This window comes from Mandrillus leucophaeus, unplaced genomic scaffold (assembly GCF_000951045.1).
Source record: "Mandrillus leucophaeus isolate KB7577 unplaced genomic scaffold, Mleu.le_1.0 Scaffold326, whole genome shotgun sequence".
In the NCBI taxonomy this organism is placed as follows: domain Eukaryota; kingdom Metazoa; phylum Chordata; class Mammalia; order Primates; family Cercopithecidae; genus Mandrillus; species Mandrillus leucophaeus.
Window position 1 is genome coordinate 2,987,763 of NW_012103432.1, and position 27,981 is coordinate 3,015,743.

General features: G+C 48.9%; 1 protein-coding gene across 1 annotated transcript in view; it reads right to left on the reverse strand.

The window, feature by feature from the left end:
* Nucleotides 1-27,485, reverse strand: part of ESRRB (estrogen-related receptor beta) — a 129,592-nt gene extending 102,107 nt beyond the window's left edge. The window contains exon 1 of the mRNA XM_011988304.1: nucleotides 27,305-27,485. Coding sequence (XP_011843694.1) covers nucleotides 27,305-27,354 — 50 coding nt within the window. The 5' untranslated portion in view covers nucleotides 27,355-27,485. The remainder of the gene's footprint in view (nucleotides 1-27,304) is intronic.
* Nucleotides 27,486-27,981: the final 496 nt, after the last annotated feature.

Genomic DNA, 27,981 nt, shown 5'->3' on the forward strand with positions numbered 1-27,981 from the left:
CAACCTTGTTCATGCAGCAGGTAGACAGAAAGCACGCCAGATATTTGAGAGCGCATAGACTTGTCCAAGTCACACCAATGATTGGAGCACAAGAAGGTCCTGCTCCCGGCCGGGCGCGGTGGCTCACACCTGTAATCCCAGCACTTTGGGAGGCCAAGGTGGGTGGATCACCTGAGGTCAGGAGTTCGGGACCAGCTTGGCCAATGTGGTGAAACCCCATCTCTACTAAAACTACAAAAATTAGCTGGGCGTGGTGGCTGGTGTCTGTAATCCCAGCTACTGAGGAGGCTGAGGCAGCAGAATGGCTTGAACCCGGGAGGCGGAGGTTGCAGTGAGCCGAAATAGTGCCATTGCACTCCAGCATGGGCGACAAGATCAAAACTCTGTCTAAAAAAAAAAAGATGGTCCTGCTCCCAATCAGCAGGGTCTTACCACCTGTCACCACCTCTACTTCTCTGGCATTCTCAGGGACCACCTCTAGGGCACCGGGGCTTCCTACAGCAAGGAAATGTGGAACTGAGCAGGGTCTGTCTGTCACCAGCAAGAGAGATGATGGCTCAGAACACCTTGAGCTATGCTCTGCCTTTCCCTCTACGACATGACCACATCTTACCATCATACAAAGTCTATGTTCCCTAATAGTATTACACTTCCTCCCATTCCCTCATCTCTTCATTTTCCTTTTTGCCATCAAAAGGCATCCTGTCAGTTAAGGGCTTTCAGATAAACTGTTCGATTTCAAACCACATGCCTGGTAATGCCTCTGTTTTGTTTGCTCCTGAACGTTTCCCAGCCACACAGTAGGAATCAGGCTGGTAGAGCAGTTAAGTGCATTGTTCTAGAGTCAGACAGAACTAGGTCCAAAGCCTGATTTCCCACTTGCGAGAAAGTCACATAACTCTGTGCATATTTCTTTATCTGTAAAATGAGACACTAGTTCCTAATGCAAAAAATGGTTGAAAAGATTAGATGAGATCATGCACCCAGAGCACTTAGCATTCAGCCAGTACTGAGTAAACACCCTCTAAGTACAGTTGAATTACGAATTCTGGCTGGGTATGGTGGCTCACACCTGTAATTCCAGCACTTTGGGAGGCCAAGGCAAAAAGATTGCTTGAGCCCAGGAGTTTGAGAGCTGCCTGGCCAACATGGGGAGACCCTGTCTCTACAAAAAACACAAAAATTAGCCAGGTGTGGTGGTGTAAGCCTGTGGTCACATCACCGGACTCTAGCCTTCCAGCCTAGGTGACAGAGCAAGACCCTGTCTCAGGAAAAAATAAAACAGAAAAAGAAGAATTCCCAGAGCTGAATGGAATATCATGCCTGTAGTCCCAGCTACTTAGGAGGCTGAAGCAGAAGGGTAGCTTGAGGCCAGGAGTTCGAGGCCAGCCTGGGCAATATAGCAAGACCCCCATTTCAAAAAAAGAAAAGAAAAGAAAGAAAGAATTCCCAGAAAGTTCTCTCTTGAGTCCTTTTACTTTGGAATGCAGCTTGACCATGACAGTGCCTGGAAGCCTCAAAATGCACCACAGCCCCAGTCATGGACAGGCCGCCTTCTTGCAGCTGGCACAGTAGTGTCTTACTAATGTTACATCTCCAGAGCAGCGTTTCCCAATGGATAGTCCCCAGAGTCATGGGATTCAACAGGTATCATGGCCCTTCCCTTCTTCTCTCCTCCCCAGCCCCACAAAGGACCATGGCCAAATAAATAAGGAAAATACTTGGGTGAACAAGTCAAATAGGTTTCTTGACTGCATTCGCAGAACATTTAATACACTAAAATGCCCTGGAAGGCCAAAGACAGGGCCATGGTATACAAGAGTCTCCCAAACTCGTGTGACTGCTATGATGGTTAATTCTGAGTGTCAACTTGGCTAGGCCATGGAGTCTCCAGATATTTGGCCAAACATTATTCTAGGTATTTCCAGAGGGTGTTTTTGGATGAGATTAGCACTGAAATCAGCAAATTCAGTAAAGCAGGTTGCCCTATGCAATCATCCAATCAGCTAAAGGCCTGAATAAAACCAAAAGGCTAACCCTCTCCCAAGAGAAAGAAAATCCTTCCTGCCCAGTAGCCTTCAAACTGGGACATCAGCCTTCTCCTGCCTTTGGACTCCAACTGAAATATTGGCTCTTCCTGGGTCTCAAGCCTGCCTGCTTTTGGACTAGAATTACACTGTCAGCTCTCCTGGATCTCCAGCTTGCTGACTTACCCTGCAGATTTTGGGACTTGTCAGCTTCCATAATCATGTCAGCTAATTCCTTATAATAAATCTCTTTATATACATAAATAAAGGGTAGACACACACACAGTCATCCATTGCTTAATAATGAAATGCATTGTTAGGATATTTCATCATTGTGTGAACATCATAGAGTGTACTTACACAAGCCTAGATGGCATAGCCTACTACACCCCTAGGCTGTATGGTAAAGCCTATTGCTCCTAGGTTGCAAAGCTGTACAGCATGTTACTGTACTAAATACTGTAGGTAATTGTAATACAATGGTATGTGTATTATCTACACAAAGAAAAGGTACAGTAAAAAATGCAATGTTATAGTCTTATGAGACCCCATCATACATGCAGCCCATCATTAACCAAAATGTCATTATGTGGCACATGACTACATATCGTATTGGTTCTGTTTCTTTGGCGAACTCCCCAGGAAGCTGTTTCCCCTGAGAGCATCTTGCAGTACTCAAGTTCCACAAATGCGCAAGGAATGCTGTAGCTGAAGGTCAGAATCTAAGAAGGCTGGAGGCCTCCATGCCCCACCCACTGCCCAGAAATTGGGGCCACCACCAGCTGGCTGACACTGGGGTGCTCCCTGAAGTAATGTATCCCCATGGTCCCCATTCATCATGGTCTCTTTAATCTGAAGTCTTCCAGGCTATAAAGACCAGCCAGCAACGGGAATTCGGAAGGCTCACTCTTTCATGAATGACAACTCCCAGTCTGTTTTGAGGCTTCCTCTTTTTTTCCCTTTTTCTATGACACAGGATGTTTAATGCCTTTTCTCCTCTCAACCCTCCCATATAAAGATTGGACAGTGTAGGGCTCAGTAGTGGCCTGGGCCTGAGCTATGATCACACCCAGGGCAAAACGGTAAAAGGAGCCCTTCTTCTCACACATGTGTCTGGCAACTCCCTGCAAGAGGCCAGAGCTCAGAGCACAATCAGGGAGAGCAAGACGACTGTGTTCTCAGTGCTGCTCAAACCAGGGAAGAAGTCTTGTATCTCTGGACCTTAGAAGCAGCTGCCTTCTGCACAGTGCAGAAAAGTACAGCACCACGGGGAAGAGGAGAATTCCTGGACTGAATGGAGCCCCACCCATAGAAGCCTGCCTGTTGGAGGATGGCAGATAGAAACAGTTGTTTCCGTGTCTTCACTTTCTGTCCCCAGGTTCCCTACAGAGACTTAAGGCCCAGCTTGAGGACACCTAGTTTCCAGTTTCTGGGTTCTAGGCCAGTGGTTCCCATCTTCCAACCACACGAGATAATTCCCACTCCTGTTCACTACCACCCAAACTGGGACCAATACAAGGTTGACTCTATATGTCAAGTGAGAACATAAAACATGGGAAAAGGCAACCTAGGACAATGATCACATTATAAAAGAAAAACCATTTTCACATCCCTAATGAGGAAGACCCTAACCTGAGAATCAGGAACAGACTTCAATGGAAGCGGTTCCTTTTGGAAGGCTCCCGACTGTTGTTATTTCCCTCATTTTGTTCAAATCTGCAACAGTCTTCAGATTGAAGTCCATCTGCCACTATTCAGAGTTCTCTGCCCTGTGCTCTTTCTCCCCAAATTATGTTCTCAGCTAGCTATTTTCTTATTCAAAACTTCTAAATCACTACCTTTCCCAGAATGGCTTCTCTAGAAGTTTTCCCAGAAGGAAAATGTCAAGGGACAGCAGTACAAGAAGTACCCAGCTGAAGGGCTCCCACTGCCAGGCTAATTCTCAAGAGCAGATGAGGTACCAGGAGCAGGAGGGGGGTGCGTGTCTTTCTTCCCTTCTGCCCCCAGCTAGACTCTTGAAAGCGCTGGCTCATTCGGCCCTCCCAGCCAAAGCAGCGTGGGTTCTGTTGGGTAATTTGCAGGTTTGGCTGGTAAGATGAGAAAGGTATAGGCATCTTGCTGGGCCATTATTTATTCTGCATGGATCAGGGACTGAGCCTGACCTGAGACGGCCACAATTACCCCAGTTCGGCTGGACACCTATGTGACCTCCCACCGAGTTTGCTCCTCCAAACGGCAGCAGCTGGTCAGGAGCAGCAGGGTGTGACTGCGAAGTCAGGAGACCATTTGTGACCAACCGATATTTATACACCCCGGTGAGCACTGTCCCCTTCCTCATGGTCACCTTGGGCATCTCTTCCCAGTTCCCAGTATGCTGACTTTGGTCAAAGCATTTTTGGAGCTCCTCTGGGAGCTGCCTTTCAGGCCAGATTATCTGAGAAATAGAGTCACATCCTCACTTTCTTTGTAATCAAAAATCGCTTTGTTTAGCTCTGTCACCCAGCTAATTCCCTAGTCTTGTCTCCAAATGACCTCGGCTGCGTTAAACATTAAATCCACCCCCAATGGAAGAAGACTTGCCATCAGCGAGCATATTCAAAGGGGATGATGTGGGTTCTGAGGGCATAATGAGGAGGAATGAGCGGCAGGGACATTCCTAGGAAGCCTCCTGGGGTGCACATCCCACCTGTGTTGGCTGCTTGATTTCACCTAGCCTAGCATTGACCCAGGGAGTTGGGGTTCTCTTATCCTCATTAGGCAGATGAGAACACAGAGGCTCAGAGGCTAAGGGGCTTGTCTAAAGATCACAGAGCAATACCAAGAAATCTTTGGACTCTGTCACAGGGAGCTTCCTGATGGATTGTCAAAAGCATAGGACTTCTTTAAATAGAGATACGTATGCACTGGTTAAAACACACAGCTCACTAGCAAGCCATCCCAGTCTCCCCTTCACACAACCATAGGGACCTTCCCTCCCAGACCATCCAGATCTGCTGTTTGGACCCATCTGCAAAAGAGGCAGGCTGCAGCCAGGGGACAGGTGGTAGCTTCAGTCCCCAATTTACTGAGTCCAGCAAGACACTTGGGTCTCAGGGTCTCCATTAGGAAAATGAGGATTTAAAAAATCCCTAAACCACCTAGCAACTGCATCCTTTCTGTCACCTCCTACAGTCCCCTCAACAGACAGAGAGACTGAACCGAATCAAATGCAGGATGGTGGTGGTGAGTTGGAACTTAGGAGGCAGGCAGACCTAGGCTGGAGTCAGACTCCACCATGTACTAGCTTAGAAACCTGGGCAAGGCACACAGCCTCAGTTTCAACACCTGTAAAAGGAGGAGCAGAAGAGCTTCTACCTCACAGGGTTGTCACAAGTATTCAATCAGCATGTGTATCTGGGACCTGGAATGCTTGATCCTGAATGCAATGCCCAATGTCAGTCAGCCTCTTACCCCATGTGTATGCTCCCTTGACTGCCTAGATAGGCAATCCTCTCCTCTGACCCCTTCCCCCACAGCCTTACCCTCCTCCCACCCTCCGCACCCTGCCAAGAAAGGGCACTGTCTCCCTACTCTAGGGAAATACAAATGAAAGGTGACAATGTGGTAAGCAGCAAAGCAGAGACCACCTCATTTCCAGGCTGCCTTTGAACTCTGATGGGGGAAGCAATAACAAAAAGTGGACTCAGTTTCCAACAGAGCAAGAGATTGAAATATGGGGGAACTATTTGTCTTCCACAGGTGTGTCCAGCACAGTGGACTCTGGAGGTGGGTCTAGGTTTAAATGCCGGCTTTGCCTTGTGTTAGATCTGTGACTCTGGGGGTGCTCCTCAACCTCTCTGAGCTCCCATTTTGTCACCTGGAATACGAGGAAAACGCACGTGCCTACTTTGCAAGACAGTTGTGAGATTCAAAAGTACTAACTGGGTAACGCACGACACACTGTGCCTGGCATATAGGAAATAGTTCGATGCGTGCCAGTTAGCAGGGCTATTGAACGAAGTTTCCAACAAAGCACAAGCTGGTGTAGGAGGCACTGCCCCATGTTTGAAAGGCTAGACATAAAAAAGTGAGAGGATATCCAACGAGGCCCTGCATGTGCCCATTCTCTGTTCCCCATTGATATGAAACAAAAGGGTTTATTCAAAAGGGGAAAGTGTGCAACAGAGACTGCAAGCCCCTGGCTGCTGTTGTATCTTCTGTAACCTTCCAAACAGGTCAGCTTTGCATGCACATACCTTCTGCCACAGGCCACTTTCTGCTCAGGAGGTAGTGCATTTCTGAGTACCAAACCTCCAGGTTAATCAGAAGTCCCCCTTTTTGCCCCAAACTGTTATTCTTTTAAATGTTTTATTACTTTTGAAAAATAGAGACAAGGTCTCGCTACATTGCCCAGGCTGGTCTCGAACTCCTGGTCTCAAGCTATCCTCCTGCCTTGGCCTCCCAAAGTGCTGGGATTAGAAGCATAAGCCACCATGCCTGGCCTGCCCCAAATTATTTTGTCCCAATTTTTGCCCAAATTTTGTCTAATAAATCTATTTTGGAATTACTTTAAAGCCAGCAAGCCCAGCCTTCGTAAAGAAAATATGAATCTGTGACTGAAGCTGAGATTCCCGGGGTAAGGTCAAACTCCACACATTACTGACACCCTGGATGGGGTACCTGGCACTTTGGCTGTTTTGCATGGGCAGCATCAGAGGGCAGAGAAGGAAAGTCAGAGCTGGTCATGCCGGGAGGTTCTGCTGCCCAGACTGGCCCTGGGGGACTGGCCTGCTGGGTGCCGTTGACTGGAGTCTTGGCTGCTAGGGGGTCCTGGGTCACCTCTACAAGCCCCCTCCTGAGGCATCTGTAAGATGGGGTGCTCAGGCCCCACAGGCAGCCTCTGGAGGTACGAGCCCTATCTGTGACCTGAATCCAAAGGCCCAGCCAAAGGAATAACAATTAGAAATATCACCAGATACACTCTCTTTGAAGTGTCCCAACCTGGGGAATTGGTGTCAGAAGACACACAGAAAAGCCAGATGGTATTTTCCAGGGTCATGGTCCACCATGGAGTGAAGCCCAGGAACCCTTTCATGTCCTTTCCCGAGTCAGTCCGTGCCCGGGCGGCTGGCGTGGGAGGAGAGACCGCAGAGACACAAGATTAATGGCTTCCTGGGCAGGTGAGCAGCCACCCACTCGGGCAGTCACGATCCTCCAGCGACTCCCTCGGCCTGACTCCATGAGGCGTGAAGTGGAGAGAGAATCCGGTGGTGAGGCCAACCCTTGCCAATGCAGGCCGAGCCCAGCTGCTGCATCTGCCGCCAGCGCTGGCTCCGGGAGTCGAGCCTCCGGGCTAAGCCTCTGTCTGGGTTTGTCCTGCTGTAGGCAGAGGCGCAGGCTTGGTAGGACGTGCACTGCAGGGGACCAGGGGAGTTGGTGGGCAGGCAGCTGGAGCAGGGACAGAACCCAGCTTCTAGAGGGCTGTCTGTGCAGAGAGCCGACTTCCAAGTTTTCATAAGGACCCCTTGTATTTCAATGTTTTTCTTAGGAAGGTTTATTAGTTGCTGGCTTGTTTGCTCACACTTGGTTCCCTTAACTTACACATTAAAATTGTTTTCATTATAGAATACGTACGTACAATCAAAAGAATCAAAGTTAAAAGCAAAAATCTCTCCCAATACCAGGATTCTTAAGCCCATTCCCTACAGCTGATTCAAAGGACAGGTTTTTTTAAATATCTCTTTCCACAAGTTTCAAAAGCATATACCCAGCATTTGGAGCTTAAAAAGCCATGCATGTGATTTTACTCTATCTACTGTCCAGCTACTTGTTTTTTATTTTTACTCAATTCTATGTTGCCTGTATTTTTATCTCAGTCCACATGAACCTATGAAGGCTTTTTTTTTTGATACGGAGTCTCGCTCTGTCACCAGGCTGGAATGCTGTGGCGTGATCTTGGCTCACTGCAACCTCCACCTCCCAGGTTCAAGGGATTCTCCTGCCTCAGCCTTCTGAGTAGCTGGGACTACAGGCACGCACCACCACGCCCAGCTAATTTTTGTATTTTTAATAGAGATGGAGTTTCACCATGTTGGCCAGGATGGTCTCGAACTCTTGACCTTGTGGTCCACTTGCCTCAGCCTCCCAAAGTGCTGAGATTACATGTGTCAGCCACTATGCCCGGTTGAAGGCCTCTTTTTAATGCCAAAGCATTTCTCGATCACGCCCCCCACCCCAAGTACCAAGTATCATAATCTTGGACTTTCAGTCTTCATTAGGTGGAAAAATATATCATAACTCCTAATTTAGCAATACTTTAAAATGAATTTATAATTTTCTTTTGAATGACCATAGCCATGTTTACAGAGAATGCGTGGGGTATCTCTGGCTTTGTAAGGCTGACAGTACCCTGCATAAAAGCATTTTGCAAGCATTATTTTATTAAATCCTTCTGCAACCCTGTAAGAGAAGGATTCTTATTCCTGCTTTTCAGATGAGGCCAGCCTGCGCAGGGAGGTTAGGTGACTTGCCCCAGGGTACACAGCAAGGGAGAGTTGTCAGCTGAATTCACACCTGTCTGACATCAAAGGTCCTGCTTGCTCTGCCACACCACACAGGGGCTGTCTATTCCTTCGTGTTCTTCTAGTGTGGGCCGTGAGTCAGGAGGGACTCCTTCCTCCACACGCCCTGCTGCAGTCCCTGGGGAGCCAGTGGTGTTCAGATCCATGGTAATATTGCCAGACCTTCAAGTGACCTCAGAGCTGGGATGGCCAGTTAGGTACTGACCTAGGACACAGGCTGGAGTAGCTGGGATGCTGCCTGGCAGCAGGGCAATACATTCCTATTTCTGTACCGACCATGGAATGAGGCCCCGGGAAGGCCAGCGTGAGCCAGACTGTGCACACGGCTTAATTCTCATGTAGCTCTTACCTCTCCATCTCCTCCTCCCACGGGGCAAGGGCCTGACTGTCCGAAATGGAGAGCTCCTACTGAGGTCACCGAGGGCAGAGAACAGCCTAAAGGGATGGCCCAGGGAGAGAAGTGAGGGGCCCATGGGCCCACATCGGGAGATGACGGCAGCAAAACCTGCGAAGGAGACCACCTCGCCCAGACGGCCAGTTCATCTTCCCTCCTACCAGTTTCCCTCTATCAAAATTCTTTTTCTCTTTTAATTTTCTCACATGGGAATGGTTTGTGTCAGTCTGTCCAGCCCTCCTCTGGCTCTGCGTGGCTCCTGCAGTTTCCTCGCCCTGCCCGGCCTGAGGTGGGTATGCAGTGACACTGGCACAGTCACATCAGTGATCTGCACTGCCTGGCCGGAGGCTCACCATTTAGGTACTCACAGCCCCAAGGTCAAAGAGGCCCTTAATGCAGCTGACAGCAAACGATTTGCATCCACAAGATGCAACACAGCTCTGGGTAAAGGTAAAGAGGGCAAGCCCTGGGTTTCCTTCTGCACCTAAGCTGCAGAACTGCACCCAAGGCCCTCACCAGCTCAAGCTCTCAGTTTTTTCATCTGTAAAATGAGGGCGCTGAAGCCAAGGAGTCTCCCTCCCAGCCCCCACAGGCTGCGTCCTCTTTGGGGAGGAGAGTACTGGCCACATGAGGTGCTCAAGGGGTACCAGTGATACCCTTCAGTACAAAAGGCCCAGAAAGAGAGGAGGCAAAACATATGAGTAGCCGCAAGATGCACTTTGCACAGCGCCTGGCTCATAGTGGGCAGTCAGAAGATGTTAGCAAATATTACTATCGTCTTGAGCATCAGCAAATGGAAAAATATAGGGAAACTGGCCTAGGACGACAGAGGCAGGGATACAGGGCTAGAAAGAAAGAAGGATGGGGAAAAAGAAAAGAGCCCAGCATCAAAGAGAAGCTGGTTTTGCCTGGAGTGGCCAAGTCTACCTGTTACAGGCACAATCTCTGATCTCATTCATGTGACCAGGAACTGGAAGTACTAAAACTAGAATCCAAAGTGTTCTAGGCTGGGCACGGCAGCTCATGCCTGTAACACCAGCACTTCGGGAGGCTGAGGAGGGCATATCACCTGAGGTCAGACCAGCCTGGCCAGTATGGTGAAACTCCACTAAAAAAAAAAAAAAAAAAAAAAAAATTAGCCAGACGTGTTGGTGCATGCCTGTAATCCCAACTACTTGGGAGGCTGAGGCGGGAGAATCGCTTGAACCTGGGAGGTGGAGGTTGCAGTGAGCTGAGATCATGCCACTGCACTCCAGCCTGGGGGACAGAACGAGACTCTGTCTCAAAAAAAAGAAAAAAAAAAAGAAAAAAAAAAGAATCCAAGGTGTTCTTACTGAGAAGACTGTAGCCATGGAGTCCCTTGCCTCAGCCATCCTGGGGACCCCAGGTCCTCTCACCCTCATAAAAATGCCTCTGATTCAAGTCTTGCAGGCATCTGCTGGACACGGGCAACTGCTTGGAAACAGTTGCCGGTACCTGGCCACACTCTTCACCTGGGCACGGACCAGGGGACCTCTCTCCTGGCTGCCAGGGGCCTCTATGTTCTGTGACTGCTCTGATCCCAGGTAATGCTTTTTCTGAGCAGTAAATGTATTTCATGCAGTCTTGATGTCATAAAATGTAAAATTTTTAACATAAAATACACTTATAGACCAAAAAAAGAGATCCATTGTCAGACCATATGTGACTATTTTTATCACTGTTGTTGCCATGCAAAAGTAGCTGGCACAGAGAAAAGACTTAGGAGGCTGCAGGGCATGGAGAGGAGTGTTGTGAGCAAGGTGGTGGCCAAGACTGCACGTAGGGACGTCTACTGGAGCTACGGTGGGGGCACTTCCCCAGGCAATAGGTCTCTAGGGGAGGGCCCATCAGGTTTCCGACTGTGGCCTCACGTCAAGCCTACAGGGTCTCCTGCGAGCACTCTGCTGGCCAGGCATGGAGTTGGGTGGTCAAAGAATACAAAAGGGAGATAAACCCACAAACCCAAGCCCACGTGTGTTAGATCCTGGCTACAGCACCTCACAGACCAAAGCAGGCCTCCCTCTTTGCTATGCCCGAAAGGCTTTGCACAGGAAACTGGCCTCTGGTACCTCCCCGCCCCACATGCCCACACAGAGGCCTTCCCAGGTCTGGCCACAGGCCCTGGGTTCCAGCTCACACATACGGACCACCCCGAAGTGGCTCTTCTCTGTGAAGGCCAGTGGCCATGCAGGGCTACTGACCCAGGGAGCAGCAAGGAGGTGGGCCCGCCCTTCCCTCTTCCTCATTCTTTCTTGGCAAATGAAAGCACTTCTCTCAGCACGGCATGAACAGATCCCAACACTGGCTCTTCCAGGTGTCCTGACCCTCTCCACAGCCGTACTGGGACGAGGCCCTGGTGGCAGCCCCCGAGCCACATGCCTGTCTCAGGGCCTGCGCTCCCCTTTCCTGAGCCCAGGATCAACTGAACAGTTCAGCCTGAGACCACATTAATGTGTTGGGAGAAACATCAGGAGGTTGGCCTGGAAAGACAGAGATCTGTGATAGAAGCAGTGGGTTTTCTGGGCCCCTAGAATTCTGAGCTATTTCAGGCAGACAGACTTGAATGTGCATCCTGGCTCTTGAAGTGGATCCACTGCACCACCTTGGGCAGTCACTCAACTCCTCTAGACCTCTGTAAAGGGGGAACAGGACTCCCTACTTAGGTATTACTGTAAAGATCAAAGACATCAAATGCTAAAACAGTAGCTTCCTTCCCCTCTAAGTTGATAAATTCTAGCACTCCCCAAAATCTACTCACAGAGGCTCTTAGAGCCCAGGGCGCCTGTGGCGCTGTTTCTCGGATATGCCCCTGCCTGCCAGGGCCGCTGGCTCACTCCCCCACACACCACTCTGCACTCTGACTCAGGAACACAGTGCCCCAGTGTCTCTGCTTCTGCGGACGTCCCGAAATATCAGCAGCCAGAGCAGGGCCTGGAGGCCCCTCCCTGCCCTGGGGCCTGCTGAGAGCCACGGGACCGCTAAGTACTGCAGTTACTCAGAACAGAAAGCCTTCGAAGAGCTATCAGGCTCTAAATGAAGGCTGCTGGGATAGTGCTGGCAGAAAGAAACAGAGTTCTTCAGAGAGTCCAGACACAGGTTAGGTAGGAAGTTGCTTCCAATTAATGAGTTGGAGCCTGGCGAGGTGGTTCCTCAGCCCCCTCTAGGCCCTCAACCCCTTGGATACTCACCCCCATGCCTCAGCCATGTGTGCCTTGTTGTGAATTAGAATAACTAGGTTCAGAGCCCACCCACCTCCTCAACCAGGCACTCTTGGACAGTGAACAACCTGTACAACTGAACAGGTAACCCACCAGTGGTTCTCCCCAAAGCACAGATTTTCTCAAAATGTATCTAAACTTCTACCTCGTGTTTACTGAAGGCTCCTCCATGACTGACCCTGTGCTGCAGACGAATCAGAACCAAATGGGCCCTTGAGGAGCTCAGGGTAAAGTGAAAGACTCGCATAGTGAGGTGGGAAAAAGGGCTTCAACTCTCAAGGCTGCTTTCTCCTTGGAAAGGCCACTCCAAAGGGCATTTGTCTACAGACCAGGGATTCAAAGAACAGGAGACCCCAGCAATGAGCTGCAGCTTCTGGCCTGTACAGCATGCAGATGTATGCATTGCCAGGGGTCTGTGGGCTTGTAATGCACTTACCATTGGAAAAAGGGCTGGGCTGGGAACTGTGTGTATCTGAGTCACTGAGCTGCCCCTTCTGATGGCAAAGGTCTGAACCTGAAGCAATTTCCAGGTAACAGAGAGATTAAGTGCAAATCCTCACTCCAGGGGCCTGTGTTGGCTGGGACCCAGGGAACCTTCCATGGAGGAGTCTAGAAAAGCCCAAACCCCGTCTGGCTCTTTCCTGGCCTCTGCTGTCCTGGAGGCTGCAGACCAAATCTTCTCACCTTCCCACTTTGCTGTAGCATCCCAAGAAACCACAATGCGGCCAATGTAACCTCAAGTGTGTGCTCCAACTCGGGATTGGCCAGGAATATTTTCTCCACTCGCAAAGCCAGAGGAGCCCTTGCCTCCATGGGCATGACCACACAGCCCAGCATTTCCAGAGAGGGCAGCTGCCTCCTCACAGGGTCCTGGGACCCCACTGCAGCCACACACAGAGGCTCCCTTCATGCTGCAGCTTGGCTGTTCTTGGTATCTGCTCCATTCCTCTCCTGACCTCACCTGTGCCTGCCTCACCTGTTCAACCATGTTGTGCCTCTGTGGCCTCATTTGCTCACAGGGCCTGGGGCACAATCCTCTCACGCCTGGAGGCTTAAGCATACCTCTCCATCAGGGTCTTTCCCCTTGGAAAATTCATGGTTTTCACTTCCTGCACTTAGCTCCTCAACTTAAATCCCACACACAGGGGTCCTGTAAGGAAAAGACATGAACCTTACACTCTAGAGATAAAACTTCCATTCCCCTACCTGGCACGTCATCTGTTTCCATAGGATTTGGATAGGGGCATGACTGGAGCAATGAGAAGAAATACTAAAAAGAGCTAATATTTATTGAGCACCTACTGTGTACCAATTTCTGCTATAAGTAGCTTATGTTTACCAATTTTTTTTTTTTTTTTTTTTGAGACTGAGCCTCACTCGATTGCCCGGGCTGGAGTGCAGTGGTGCAATCTCGACTCACTGCAATCTCCACCTCCTGGGTTCAAGTAATCCTCCTGCCTCAGCCTCCCAAGAAGGTGGGATTACAGGCACACACCACCACACCTGGCTAATTTTTGTATTTTTAGTAGAGACGGGGTTTCACCATGTTGGCCAGGCTGGTCTCAAACTCCTGACCTCAGATGATCCACCCATCTCTGCCTCCCAAAGTGCTGAAATTACAGGCGTGAGCCACCACACCCAGCCATGTTTATCAACTTTTAATATTTACAGCAACAATATTAAAGATCACAACAGAAGAGGAATCTGAGACACAGAGAGATTGAGTCATTTATCTGGGGTCACAGAGCTGGGATGTGACGGAGCCAATGCAGTGGTGTGGTAATAAAGGTTTAACAACTAGCTGGGGGAAGGCAGATCTGTAGCATTTGCCAATTTCTGTGGTGTAAATACTCCCATCGAGGCCGTTCGCAAACTACCAGCGTGTCATCAGAGAATGCAGGCTTGGGAAGAGACAGGAAGCAGCTCAGCATCGCATGGTTTTTTCACCATACATTAGGTGTAAATTGACTGCAAGAAAGTAAAGTGAAATGTACTAAGATATGAGGAAGTGAGGAGTGGTATCTATTACCTTTGTTTTTAATACAATGTATTTAACTATAAGTTTATACCATTTAATTTTTAATAACGATTGTGTTTGACCATCAGCCCACAAAACTGCTGAACATTTAACAATGAGCTCTTCTAAGCTGGTTTGAGCTGGTTCCAGAACACCATTGGGATCAGGATTTCAACTCAGTCTGGAGCTAGGGTTTTTCCTCCTAACCACAACACTAGACCGCCTCCCAGAAGAATATAATGCTTCCCTAGCCAGAGCTGCCTCCATGGCTCAACCAGGGCAAAAGATGTAGCAGAACCAGTGCTCTCCTGGTTACCTCTTCCCAGGCCCTTTTTTCTCTCTCTTTTCCCCCAAGGGCTCCCCTTTAACTGCTTCCAATCCCCTCAGGTTAGCTCGACCAACATTTATTAAACACCTACTCTGTGTCACCAGGGACACAGAGATAAGCCTGGACTCTAGGACCTCATGATCTAGGAGAAAAAATAAGCAAATATTCAAATCCAACAGATTGTAACCCAGTCAGGGGCATGAGACAGAGAACAGCTGCGAGGAGAGAGACTAATTCCCCCAGGGAGAAGTCAGGGATGGCGTCACACAGAGGGAGATACCTAAGCAGGGTTTTAAAGGATAAATAGAAGTTTGCTAAGCAGACCAGAGTAGGGGGAAGCAATGTAAGAAGGGCCAGATCTGAGGTGTATACATAGGTAAAAGTTTTCCAAATGTAGGAGGGGACTCAACAATGAAGAGCGGGAGGGAAGAACTGAAGATATGCTCCATATCTTGGCTTGGGGGGGTCCCTGCCTCAAGAGACATGAGGAGAAGCAGGTTTGGAGTGTGATGCTGTGCACGTGCTGCTGTGTGGTGCCTGCGGGACTTTGCACGTGCTGCTGTGTGGTGCCTGCAGGAATCCAAGACAGGCACCAAGGTAGGGCACTGAGTCTCAGACTTGGGAGTCGTTGGAGAATGGGCGATAAGAGAATGGTGGGAAGGCATGGAACAGGAGAAAATGCAGGCTGAGAAGAGGGAAGTCGGCTTCAAAATATGTTTATGATAGACTCCAGGAGAGGCGTGAACAGGATCAGATCACTGGGTGGCCTCCAGAGGCTGGGCATGGGCCCTTGGAGGATGATGTCAGTAAGACCAAAAGTTCCTTTCTACAGCTTTCTCCTGTGCCTAGGACAAGGATGGAAGCTGAACTGGGGGATGAGAGGTCCAACTCTGTGCAGCGATTCTTCCACCTTGTTTTTTTTAGAACCAAGACATGGGTCTTGGTCTTTTCCCCCTCCACCCCCACCTCAAACTTTGCCCAAGTGTTAGATCCACACAGTGTTAGATGGGGCATTCTGAAGACAGGAATTAGGAAGCTGAAATTCTAGATGCAATGAGCGACATATAATATGGGGGTGAGGAGTGCAGGCACACAGCCAGACTGCCTCTGTGCAAATCCCAGCTTTGTCAGTTGTGTGACCTTGGGCAAATGACTTAATGTCTCTGCACCTCAGTTTCTTTACCTGTGAAATGGGGGATGGTAATAATACCTACTTCCTAGGATTGTTGTGAGGAAGTGATGATTTCACACATGAAATATTCTTAGGACAAAGCCTGACACACAGTAAATACTCAATAAATGTCAATTACTACAACTATTACTATTACAATCGCCCATCTCTGGCCTTACACTTTATATTTAGCTCTCCTATCCACCCTCAGACACTTTTCTTACATCAAATCCTAAAATGATCCCCCAGAGAATTAGGTGGCTTGGAGAAGAGCATCTGAACACCAGTATCCGGCTCTGAGAATCATGCTGGCTGCACGGCTTCTGCATATTCAGCAGCTGGAGGGCATTCTACAGACCGAATGAGACCTGAGCACTTTCCAGTCCATCTGGAGGTCAGGCAAGCCACAGAGGCAGCGAGTGTGTTGTGCGTAGGTGTGCATGTGTGCGTGCTGGGGCTTGGGAGGAATACCACACTACAAGGCAGCTGCAGTGCTAAATTGCATGGAGCAGGGCTCGGAAAGATGAGAACCACAGCTGCTTTCTAAAGCCAGGGTCCTGAGCTCACTCCTGCGCTTCTGAAGGCTCACCCCCTGGGATTCTCCCTGCAACTTCCCACCAAGGGAGGGCTCTGTTACGGAACTGTCACCCATGGGGTGCAGTGCCAGTCAGTGCCTGTAGGGGGCTCTAGAGCTCTTCCATTCCCCGTACCCTGGGCCGTGAGGGCACCAGGCTTAAAACAATGGTTATGTTTACCAGAACTGTGCGACTGTGCTGTTCTGAGAGTTGAATGAGGGGAAGCTGGGGTCCGCTGGTACCCTGTTGGCGAGCCCCGGTTCATCCATGCTCTCAACTAGCTCTGCTTCAGGTTTGGAGTCCTAATCCTCCCTGCTCCACCACCTAACATTGACTTGGGCTGCTTCCCCTCAGCCTCCTGGGAGACTCTCCCAAGGGTCAGCCTCCGGTCCTTGTGTGGGGAGGTAGAGAGAGCTGCTGCTTTGGCCTCCAAGGTGAGGTAAGGGTGACTTCCAGTTTCTTTGTCAGGCAAACATCAGGCCCAGACAGGTTCCCAAAAAAACTTGACTTACCCTGTTTCTCCCTAAGGCAAAATTCAATAGCCCTGGGTGCTGTTAGGAGACCTCATTCAGTAGATGTATTTACTTCATTGTAACTCTATCAATATATCTGGATGACGGAACTTACCCACTGCCTTATCTAAGGGCATGGCCAGCCTAACACGTTCATATTGGTAACATGTTAAAGATGGTCATTTGGAGGCAAAGACAGGCAGATCACCTGAAGTCAGGAGTTTGAGACCAGCCTGGCCAACATGGTGAAACCCCGTCTGTACTAAAAATACAAAAAACTTAGCCAGGTGTGGTGATGCACACCTGTAGTCCCAGCTACTCAGGAGGCTGAGGCAGAAGAATCGCTTGAACCCGGGAGGCAGAGGTTGCAGTGAGCCGAGATCATGTCACTGCACTCCAGCCTGGGCGACAGAGTGAGACTCTGTCTCAAAAATAAATAAATAAATAAAATAAATAAATAAAAATAAAAAAATAAAAAACTGAACATAGAATCAATCTTCAGGGCTTGGTCAAAAGCAGAAAAAAAAATAAGGGCAATGTGTTTCTTATCAGACTAATTTAAGAAAAACAGTCATGGGTAGGTAGCATTGCCAGATTTAAAAAGTATTGCATGGGATTTACTTATACGAAAAAAGATACCAGCGTTTATCTAAAATTCATATTTAACTGGGTATCCTGTATTTTAATGGACAGTCCTACTGAAAATACAGGGATTCATTCAGAGGAAAATTTCCTATTCATCCTCTCCACCCCAAATTGTAATTCCTTTTTTAATCCCCTTGTGTTATATGTTGACACGCAAGTCATATTGATCACATTAAACAAAGTAGTCAATTAAAGCACCCAGTCTCACTGCTAGGGAAGACTATAATTGTGAGATTATGTCAAATGAATGAAAAGTAACGCCCCAAAGATAACATCAAAAAATTAATAACATGCACACCTACTATGTGCCTGGTGCTCGTCCTCTGACTAAATCTTCAAAACAACCCTGGGAAGTAGATACTATTAGTGGAAACTGAAAAGAGAATCTACACATCTAATTTCTGTAGTTCTGGGAAAAGCATGTAAATTTCTGGCCAATTGCTTCCTGAGAAAGAAAGGGGAGGGAAACCAAGAAGGACTCCATCCCATCAACAAATGGCCGTATTCATAATGCAAAGCCAGGTTGGTTGCTATTTGGTTATATGCCGCTTACACAGGAAACTGTCTTAATTTCAGTGAATTATCACTGGCTTGGAATACGGGATGGTGGGAGAGCAGTGGGTGGGAACCCCGTAACAGTCAGCAGTAAGTTGGCCTTAAAACTGAGGAAGATGCGTTATACTCGGGATAATCAATAGCTCATTTGCCGTGTATAAACGCACCCCTCAAGCCACCCCCAAACTCTCGGTGACAGTGACACACAGATTCCAAATGTTCTCTGTAAGAAAAAAACACCCTTTCTCCTAATCCTTCTTAAACTCAACAAGACTGATTGGTTTTTATTATTCATGAATTAATTTTTTACTCAGGGTCCAACAAGGGAATTGAAGCTATAAAATTTCTCACCCATTGAGGGGGAAAGCAGATCTCCACCTGAGCAGCACAGCCAGAGTCTTGCTTGCATTCCTTGGGGGTGGAATGTTTTGTTTGTTAAATCAGTTAATAATCAATTAATAATCCAAAGCTTTGGGGTTTGGTTGGTTTTTTTTTCCTGAGGAAAAGAATTGAGTAAGAACATGAGTAAGAACACTAAGGTGGAAAAAAAATACAGACAGCTAGGGGACCCTGGAATATTAGGTGAAGCAGAGCTGCTTCCTCGTTCCACGATACATATACAAAAAAGGAAACGAGAGAGGAAATAAAAGCATTGTCAGATTCGAAAGTAACGCACAGATAAGCATGGTCTGTAGGTGAGCAGGCTTCAGGTCTGGGAGTCGCCACGAAGCATCACAAGAAGGGTCACGGAAATTCAGAGAGGTCAGTTCCCTGACGACCTCCCTCTAATCACCTCCAGAGTGCAGGTTGAGGGACAACGGCCTCATAGAAGCCAAATGGCCAAGAAGGCGATCAAGGGTGGAGAGGTGACTTTGCCTCTCTCTTCACACAGTTCTTCTCCCAGATACTCATATGCGCCAAGTCATAACCCCCCTTGTCTGCTCTGTGCCTTTGGTCTGCAAACCTCTCATGAGAACGCAGCCAGGGGAACCAAGAAGCAAGGGGAAACTGGGAGGCAGAGCATGGCACGGGGCACAGAAGCTGGCGGTAGTAGGGTCAAACTTGGCACAGCATCACTAACAAGAAACATTTCTCCCGTCTTCGTTCAAAGGCAAAGTACCCAGCATTTCTCAGGGGGGCCAGGGGTTAACACCGTATTCTCCTCTACCTGCCTGTTCATATTCAGAGACCAGAGAGTTTTTGCTCATGGGTGAATTCAGACATGCAAACCTGCAGCCTTTGCATGCTTATGTTTGCACGAAGATATTTATGTTTGGGAGCAAGAAACGGCCACCCTCATCCAGCTACTATGAGAAAAATGGTTATGAGAATTGCTTTGCGATTTTTGGGAAGAAAAAGGTACAAGCTGTGATTACTGTAATCATAATTATTATAACCATCACATTAAAATTGCTACTATTTCTGTAAAAGCAGCGTTCTTTCTGCCAAAGCTTGTTAGCTTGACTGCTTAGGTAGACAATGTCAACACACCCAAGAGACAAATGACAAAGAGTGAAGCTAAAAGGAAGAGGATAAATACTGCACTCTGCATGCTGAACTCCTGTTTCACCATCAAAAGGAAATGTTTTTTGCTGATTGATTAGGAAGACAAAAACAAAAGCATACAACAGCTCATTTACTGTGCATCATCAAGATCCCAAACTCGGGTTCCAAGCGTAGGCGGTGACATGAGGGGGGGATTTAAAAATCGATTTTGAATAAAATTTAGTGCTTCTTCATATCCTCACCCATACCTGCAGCCCCTATCACCACGCTCCTCAGGTAACAAACAGACCACCTGAAATTTGCTTTTAAACAGCAGGTCTATACCCTTCTTGTTTTTTCCACCAAAACGTGAGCCAGCCAGCGACCATGGATAAAGGTATTGATGGCAGAATCAGAACAGAGGGGCCAATTATAGGCATTCTGCTTTGGAACTTTACCCAACTAATCATGCTCCACACCTCTGAACAGCTCAGCCAGCCCCACCCCCCCAGCACACACACACACTCACACTCACACTCAGGCAGACCACACACCTACACTCCTTCCTCCAAAACAGTCGAGGAGGGATAAAAGGACAAGGGCAAACTACAGCAAGTTGGAATAAAAATAGAGGGAAAACATGAAGACAAAGGAAAATGCTAAATTGTAAAACACGAGAGAAATCTCATCTAAAAGATCACCCTTCTTCACCCCTCCCATCCTCTCCTATAGCATTTCCTTACACCTGTATTTCCTTGTTCTTTGCCCTTCAGAAACCAAGAACACATGAAAAGGCCAGTGATGCTCAAAAACCCTTTATCAGGCACCATTTTTAAAGCATAAGCCAGACGAAAATGCCAAAAACATAAATACAATAAAAATTTCAAAATGAATAAACAAAAAGAATAAAACAAAAAAAACTAATTTATGAACTCAAGTCAATTCAAGCCATTAAAAATAAAAGAGCCAAATTAAAGCCACATTCGGTATTTGGGGTTTTTAAACTCATCGTTTCCTTGATAGAAAAGATTGAATTCAGTTGGACACTTCACATTCGGACAATTTAAATGCAGGAAGTTAGTAAACACCGATGGTCAGGCATGAGGCTGGCTGCCACTATAATTGGTAGGAGAGGTCTCTGATATGATTTTCAATAAAAATTGATCACATTTGAAATCAGAAGATAAAAACAAAGGCTTGTTGGAGTTTGTTTAACTGCCTTTTGACCTCTGAATGAAATGACTTTGAGAAATAAAATAACATTTTCCAGAAAACCATTCCCTGAAAAGGTTTAGTCCTGGGGACTCTGAATGACAATATTGAACAGAATATTTTAAAGTCCTAAGGAACAAAAGAAAGACTTTTTTTTAAAAAAAGAAACTTTTAGACCGAAATGTGTATAGGTTTAAAAGCACAGCAAAATGAAGACGAAAAAATTCTATCTCTAAGTCCCAGGAAAACTTTTGTTTTAGATTTATACAATTTTAACTCAAACTCAGACAATTCTGAATTTAAAACATTTAGCCAATAATTTATTTCCACCTAGTCCGACTCCATAGTAAACGTCCCATGGGCTGATTAACCAGTATGATTTTCCTTGATTTAAGAAAACAGTTGACTCTTTAAGCTACAGCCTGTCAATGGCTGGAGAGAAGGGGAAGTCGGGAACCTGGAACAGAATGGCCCAAATGCTCCTTTGAGTGTGGCCATCTGCTATCCTGGAGAAGGGCAGGACTCCCTTCTCTCCCTCTCTGGGGTCTGCCCCAGCCCTACCCAGGCCAGAAAATTGCAGAGAGGCTCTTAAGACTGAAATCCTCTGGGCAAACCAGAGGGACAGCCACCTAGCAGGTGCCCCTGTAGTCCCCTTTGCACCATGGATGAACCAATCCCAAGGCACGGCAGCCCCTGCTGGAATGTGGTCACAGCCAGACCTCAGCCCAGGCAAGGGGTATAGCAGGAAGCAGGAACATGTTTAAATAGCAGAGCCCCCTGTCCACTGTCACCCCATCTAAAAGGGGACTACCCACCGGAACACACTCACACATGTGCACACACAGGTTTCCCATGGTGGAAAGTCTCTTAGGGGTGGACACGGCTTTTGATGTTTCGAGGTTCAGAAACATCCTCTACAACAGGGGCTTTATTGGCAGCACAGAAGGACTTGACACTCTGTTAAGCAATGACTTATAAAGAAAGGTCCTGTTAGGACCCTTGATGATTTTAATCCTGATCAGTACAGAAGGGCACCCTAGAGAGGCAAATACAAGCACACTCATAGGAGGGAGGGAAAAGACCATGCAGCTCCATGTTCCCCACTTGTCTGGTGTTTTGATGTCTTTTTGTTAGATGGTTAACTGGGGAGGTCTCTGTTCCTAGAAACAAATTGAGCCTGTGCTCTCCTATGACCAGCTTCCCTCACGACTCTGAGTGGGACCACCGAAGCAGTTCAGCTCTGTGGAACACCTGCTCAGAGTCCAGGAGCCAGTGAACAGTCACCTGCCCAAAGCTGGCTCTGAGAAGAAGCTGATGAGGTGGGTGAGTACAAGCTACTGCCCGCTGAGCCCAGAAGCACCAGATGGAAGTCACAATGAGTCCCTTTAGAGCCACAGAAATGACCAGCATGCACTCGAAGTCCTTCCATCACATCCTTCCCGTGTGGCCAGGAACGCGAGGGAAGAAATGGCCCAGCACAGCCTGCTGCCCAAGGTGACGGTGTCTCAAGAGGCGAGGGTCACCAGCCCAGTGCCCTAGGGAAGAAAAAACACCTCCCAACTACGGACCTCTCCCAGTCATTGCCCTGACAACCCCTCCGAGGAAGTTGTGTGGTCCCAGGACAGCCCTGCCATTATCAGAGAAGGTCAGCAGCCTCACCAGTGGCAGGAAGCAGGCTGGCCCGGTGAGGGTTAATCTGCCGGGCCAGCCATTACAGGGGTCACCGTGATGTGCAGAGAAGTTGAGCCTCCCAGTCCCCCAGAGCTGGTCTGCTAATTACATTTGCAATTATAAACACCACAACCTCCCCGCACAGGGACGAAGCCACACCAGCCGACGGGGCTACCAGGATATAATCCCACCCCACCCATGCCAGGGGACACCAGGGCCACCCAAAGCCTATGGGCCCCTCCTCCGAGGGAAGACCATGTCTGTGACTGTCCCCAGAGGTCTAAGGCCGCTGGGGCTGAGGAAGGGCAGACTCACCAGAGACAGAGCCCAATCAGGGGTCACCAGTGCATACATGCTAAAAAGTTCTTTGATTTATCTCTAGAAATCAACGAAAGGCTTCAAGGGCAAACAGGCAGGATGTTCAGGAAGATTCCGGACCAGATTTGGCTAGTTACAGCCCATTCTCAGCTTGTACCCTCCTGGCTTCCTGGGGTCCTTCCTTAGACGCTACACTGGTAGCACCTCTAGGGGCTGTAGTGTCACTAGAGGACCCCAGAAGTTGAGCATTCGAGTCAAGCTGGGGCTCCCCACCCCAGTAACATTCAGTCAAGAGCCACCAGACTCTATGACAGAAGCTCCCAGGGGAGCTGTGCAGCGTCCTCGCTAATTCCGGGCAGAGCTCCTGCTCAGCAGGAAGAGCATTTCGAGGGTGTCACTTAAGAGAGAAATGGACAGAGACCTGACGATGGCCTGTAGGTGTTGGGGGACACCAGAATGGAGGCAATCAAGGTGTGGTGTGGGCTTTACTTTGAAGGAGGACATTATGGTCTAAATATCTGCCATCTCTTCCCTTAAATTTGGAACCAGAAAGAATTTTAATCATTTTGAAGAAGTCACTTAAAGGAACTGGGAAGACAAGTTCTAGAGAAGGGCGCTGCAGAGCCAGGCCAAAAGCATCCTGTTTCTTGCTTGTCTACCATCTTCGAATTCTGTCTCCTTCTGAATCCTACTCATTCACGGTCAACTCCACCACCCACCCCCAATTCACACACTCCCTCAATGTCTCTCTGTCACACGCATCCTTCCTCTGGCCCATCAGAGGTAGGCAGATCTTTGCTCAAAAGAAAAAAGGCATTCAGCAGAGGGCCGAGGAAGGGGATAAACTTTCTCAATGAGTTTAGATTATCTTTAAAAACCACTTGGCAAAATGTCCAATTATCAGGAATATTAATGGAGCGCATGCAGGACAAAGTTATAAGGGCCCCCGAGCTAGGGCCGGGGGTGCTCTGAGAAGGCAGAGTGTGACATGAAATCTCTGTCACCGCCACCTCCTTCGAAGTGCTTTCCCCGAAAGTCCCCTCTGCCCCTCCTCTCCCAGACTAAATGGAATATTTATTGATTACTCCAAATCAATAGAATAAAAAGGTTCCTGTTTGGTGGCCAGGTTATTTCTTTGTGTTTTTTTTTTTTGTTTTTGTTTTTGTTTGTTTTAAGAAACAGATCTTTTTCATATATCCTCATTATCAGCAAAATAAAGGATTGTTTCTAAAATGAAAAGGGTTGGGGGAAGTAACAAACTCCAAGAGGAAATTTCCAGTGATGTCAGGATCTCACTGAGCTGGAAAGAGCCTTACCCGGGACCAGGGCCCTCCAACATTGACCTAATGTCTCCTCCCAGTTTATCGCCTTCAGGCCTGAACGCCTCCCACCTCCTATCACCCATCCTCTTCCACGGCAGCGCACACCTCCAGAAGGGTGACAGGCACATAAAGGTTTATTTCCTAGAGCCCCTCCCTTAGAAAACTGAGACTAATGTCCTCACTCTGATTTATTTTTAAATGTACCATTAAAAATTAATTTCCCCCTTTGTTTTTCTCCGGGTCACCGACTCTGAATTACCATGTGGCATTTTTCCTACGTGTGAACTCACATATTTTACCTTCAGGACAATTTGTTCTTTGTTTCTTTAACAACAGCGAAGTGGTCATCGGATGGTGGGGAAGACAGCCCCCTGGCTCTCTGGGCTGTGTGCGGTGGGTCTCCAGTTGGTCCAGTCATGGACCCATTTGTACACAGGCACACACAGGCGAGCACGCTGCCTCCCACTCTGGGTGATCATATATGTACATAAAATATTGATTAGAAAGGGTAATGGAGTCACCTACAGGATTAGCTACAGGAAAATGAAAATGAAGGAGAGCAAGGTAGGAAGGTATGTATGTTTCTGTGTGTGTGTGTGTTCATTTCTCACCTGGGAAAGTGAGAATGACACTACAGCATTAACAAATGCTCTCTGTGTGTTAGAAGCAAAGGGAGGACCACAGAGTTCCTCCTCCCTCAACTCTAGTCCCTATGCCCTTGGGTTTTCTCAAGTCCGGGAATGTCAACCAATCCACAGGGGTCAAAATTGTGAGCAGAGCGTACCCGAACCCACTCACTGTATGTTCCCTTAGAAACGCCGGCACTATAATGAATGGCTTTGTCCTACTATCCTTCTACCAAACCAAAGAATCCAGTCCCCCGCTCTGTTACTTTGCTACCTATGGCTCTAAAGCTATGTCACAAAGCTGTGGGGTAGAGGTCAGAAAGATGTCCCTCCAGACACCAGCCCCAGACCTCCACAAGCTCGTCCTTGAAATGATGCCCCTCTGCACCACAGCACATGCGGACCCTCCCCAGGCGGCACATATATGTATGAGGCCAGCTCACCAATGCCTGGGCTGCCGCCCAGTGGGTCCTGGGCTTTGAGAAATGACATCTCACAGGGGTGCTCAGTTCCTGGGTGGAGATGGCAGGTGTATTTTTGGCTTTTCCTGCACCCCATGGAGTGAGAAGCTAATTCTTTGCGAAGAAACCAGGAAGGGTTGGGGATCTAAACCAAGCTTAATTTATAAATGTCAAGCTTAGTTTATAAATGATTTCCATCTCAAACCTTTCCCAGACCCCCAGGACCTCGGCTTCCTCACTTCCTTCTGCCGCTTCCCTTACATTGCCTTTTTGCCCATATTTCTCCTCAAACTCCAGTCAGGGCTGCCGTCAACTCGATGAATTACCCAGCTGTTAAAGCCTCCATCTCACTCCTTGCTTTCCTGGTAAACACAATCAAAGAATGGACTTTCTTCATACGAATTTTCATATTTATTGACTATGACTTGAGCCAGGGACAAACACATACGTATTTTGTGCTCAACTAAAGAAGTCACCTCTGGAGAGAGGGAGCCTTAATAATTTAAATATCCAATATTTGTCATACTTGATCATTTTATGTAAGGAAATACTCCACAAGCACCAAAACTGTCCACAACCTCACTAACCTCAGGTTCTCCCACCCCATCCCCACCCCAGCTGGAATCTAACCTTTAAAAGGAGTGAAAGCCACTTTTCAAGCTGATGGAAATCGGAATCCATTATTATTAAAGATTCCTCTCCCAGTCCAGCGCCTTCTGCGGACATTCTGGGGGCATCTAAAGGGCTCTCTGCCCGAGGGTGGAGTGGGAAAAATCCCCAAATTAGAAGCAGGAACAGTCTGGTCAACAACACAAGCCCTGCTGTGGACAGCTGCCCTCTCTCTCAAGCGGGGTGCACCGTGGTGGAGGTGCTCCGTGCAGCCAGGAGAGGGGTTAGGTACTTCCTGGGACCCCACATTATCCAGAGTATGTATTTTAGAGATGTAGTCGTGGTTCTTTGGGGGAAGGGGAGAGCGAGTGGTACACACGTGAAAGCACGGTGGAACTGGAGAAACGCTGACTTAGAGAGTTTAGTTTGCCTCAGAAAAAAAGAGGAAGACGAGCACAAAGTTAAGCAGAAAAGCTGTCCGTGAGAACCTAGAGTTTTATTAATTATTATTATTATTAAGCCTTCCGAGGGACCACTTTGCACAGGCACACACCCTGCCTCCGGGACACCCGCCGGGGGCGCCGTGGGGTGCGCAGTGCCCAAGAGGAGACCGGGGCAGGTACCCGAGCAGGTGAGGCGGCGGCGACGGTGGACGGGGCCGGGAGGGAAACCGTAGGTGGACAGAGTGGGACCCCCGAGAGCCCGGACAGGACACGCGGGTTGACCACCCGCTGCTTGGGCAATCAATTCACTTTCCTACTCTGCGCTCTTGGCGCGCTGCCCCGGGGTTGGGGACCCGCGGTTCCTGAGAGTCGCTTCTCGCAGCCCCGGCAGCCGTCCGCGCCTACGCGGTTCGGATAACCCCAAGCTCTGGCACCGCGAGCGCAAAGCCGCCTCGGAGCAGGGAAATCGTGCCCGTCTGTTCCGCTGGGCGCAGCCTCCCCCAAAGCCGCGAGCGAACTTTGCCTACTACGCAGCGCTGGGTCCGCATCCCCCTGGCGCCCTGGATCCGCCGCGCCACGTGCGCACCCTCCGGACGCCCCACGGGGACCGCGAGGCGAGAGCGGCACTGGCCGCCTGCAGTTTCCAAACCGCCGCGGCACGTTCGATTTTCTCTCTCTTGCCGGGATCATTTTTGGTCTCCAGGATGGAAATAATAAAACAAAGCACCCGCGGGAAGGCTTCCCCCGACGGGACAGGACATCCTTGCAACCACATCCCTGCACCTGTTCTGGGCTTCTTCTTCCCTTCTTGCTCCATTCCACAAAAACTCAAATATTTTCTCACCCCGGAGCAAGATCAGAGAGGAGAGAGAAAAGGAGAAAGTGCATGAGAAAGCGCCACTCTTGCCCGAAAGTGGATTTGTAAAAGGGGGTGCGGGAAAAAGTTAGAGGCGGGTTTATGCCCTAGAAAGAAACCCAGAAGTGTGCGGCTTTTACCCTCCTTCGTCCCCCAAGTGCCCCCCCGAAGTCCCTTCCACTTTTACACAACAATGTGCAGAAAAGGAACGGCCATCCCCAGGACAGAGACTGCCGGACGGGCAGAAGGACAGACAGACCGAGAAGCAGGGCACCTACTGGTTGTGGTAGCCGAGGGGGTCCGGGATGCAGAGTTCGGACACGTCCATCAGTCCCGTTTTAGCATTCCCAGTTGGTAGAGAAAGGCGGCGGGGAAATCACGCGGAAGAGCGAGTGAAGGGCACGGGCAAGGTGCGAGCCCGGGCAGGGCACAGTGAGCGCGAGAACGCAGAGTGGGAGGACGCGGCTCCGGCCGGGGAGAGGGAGGCAGAGACCCGTGCGCGCAGAGCCTGGCGCTCCCACTCATCCGCACGCTCCGGAGCGAGCGGGCAGAGGGGATGAGAAGCCGTGGAGGAGGCTGGGGCACCAGAGACTTGGAGCCCACTAACCCTACTGTAGCTTTAAGGCTGGGAGACTGATGTATGATTTGGCTCCTATTGGCTATCTCTCAGGGGCTGGACTTAAAGTGACAGAATCAAGCCGGGGTGGGGGGAGGGGGGTGAGCCAGAGAGACTTCAATGGAATAAGACGCTCAGCGCGCAAGGTCCCCACCTCCTGAGCAGTAGGAGTAGTGGGTGTTAGAGCCCCAAGGTCTGCCTTCTCGCAGTTCAAGGCGAGGGGCAGGGAGGGGGGGGAATGTCCAACTGCCAGGTGGGTCTCAGGATGGGGGGAGATTTGCTGCTTACATACCCCCCAGCCACCCCATCCCATCTTTTAACTGGCAGGTCTTAGCAAAC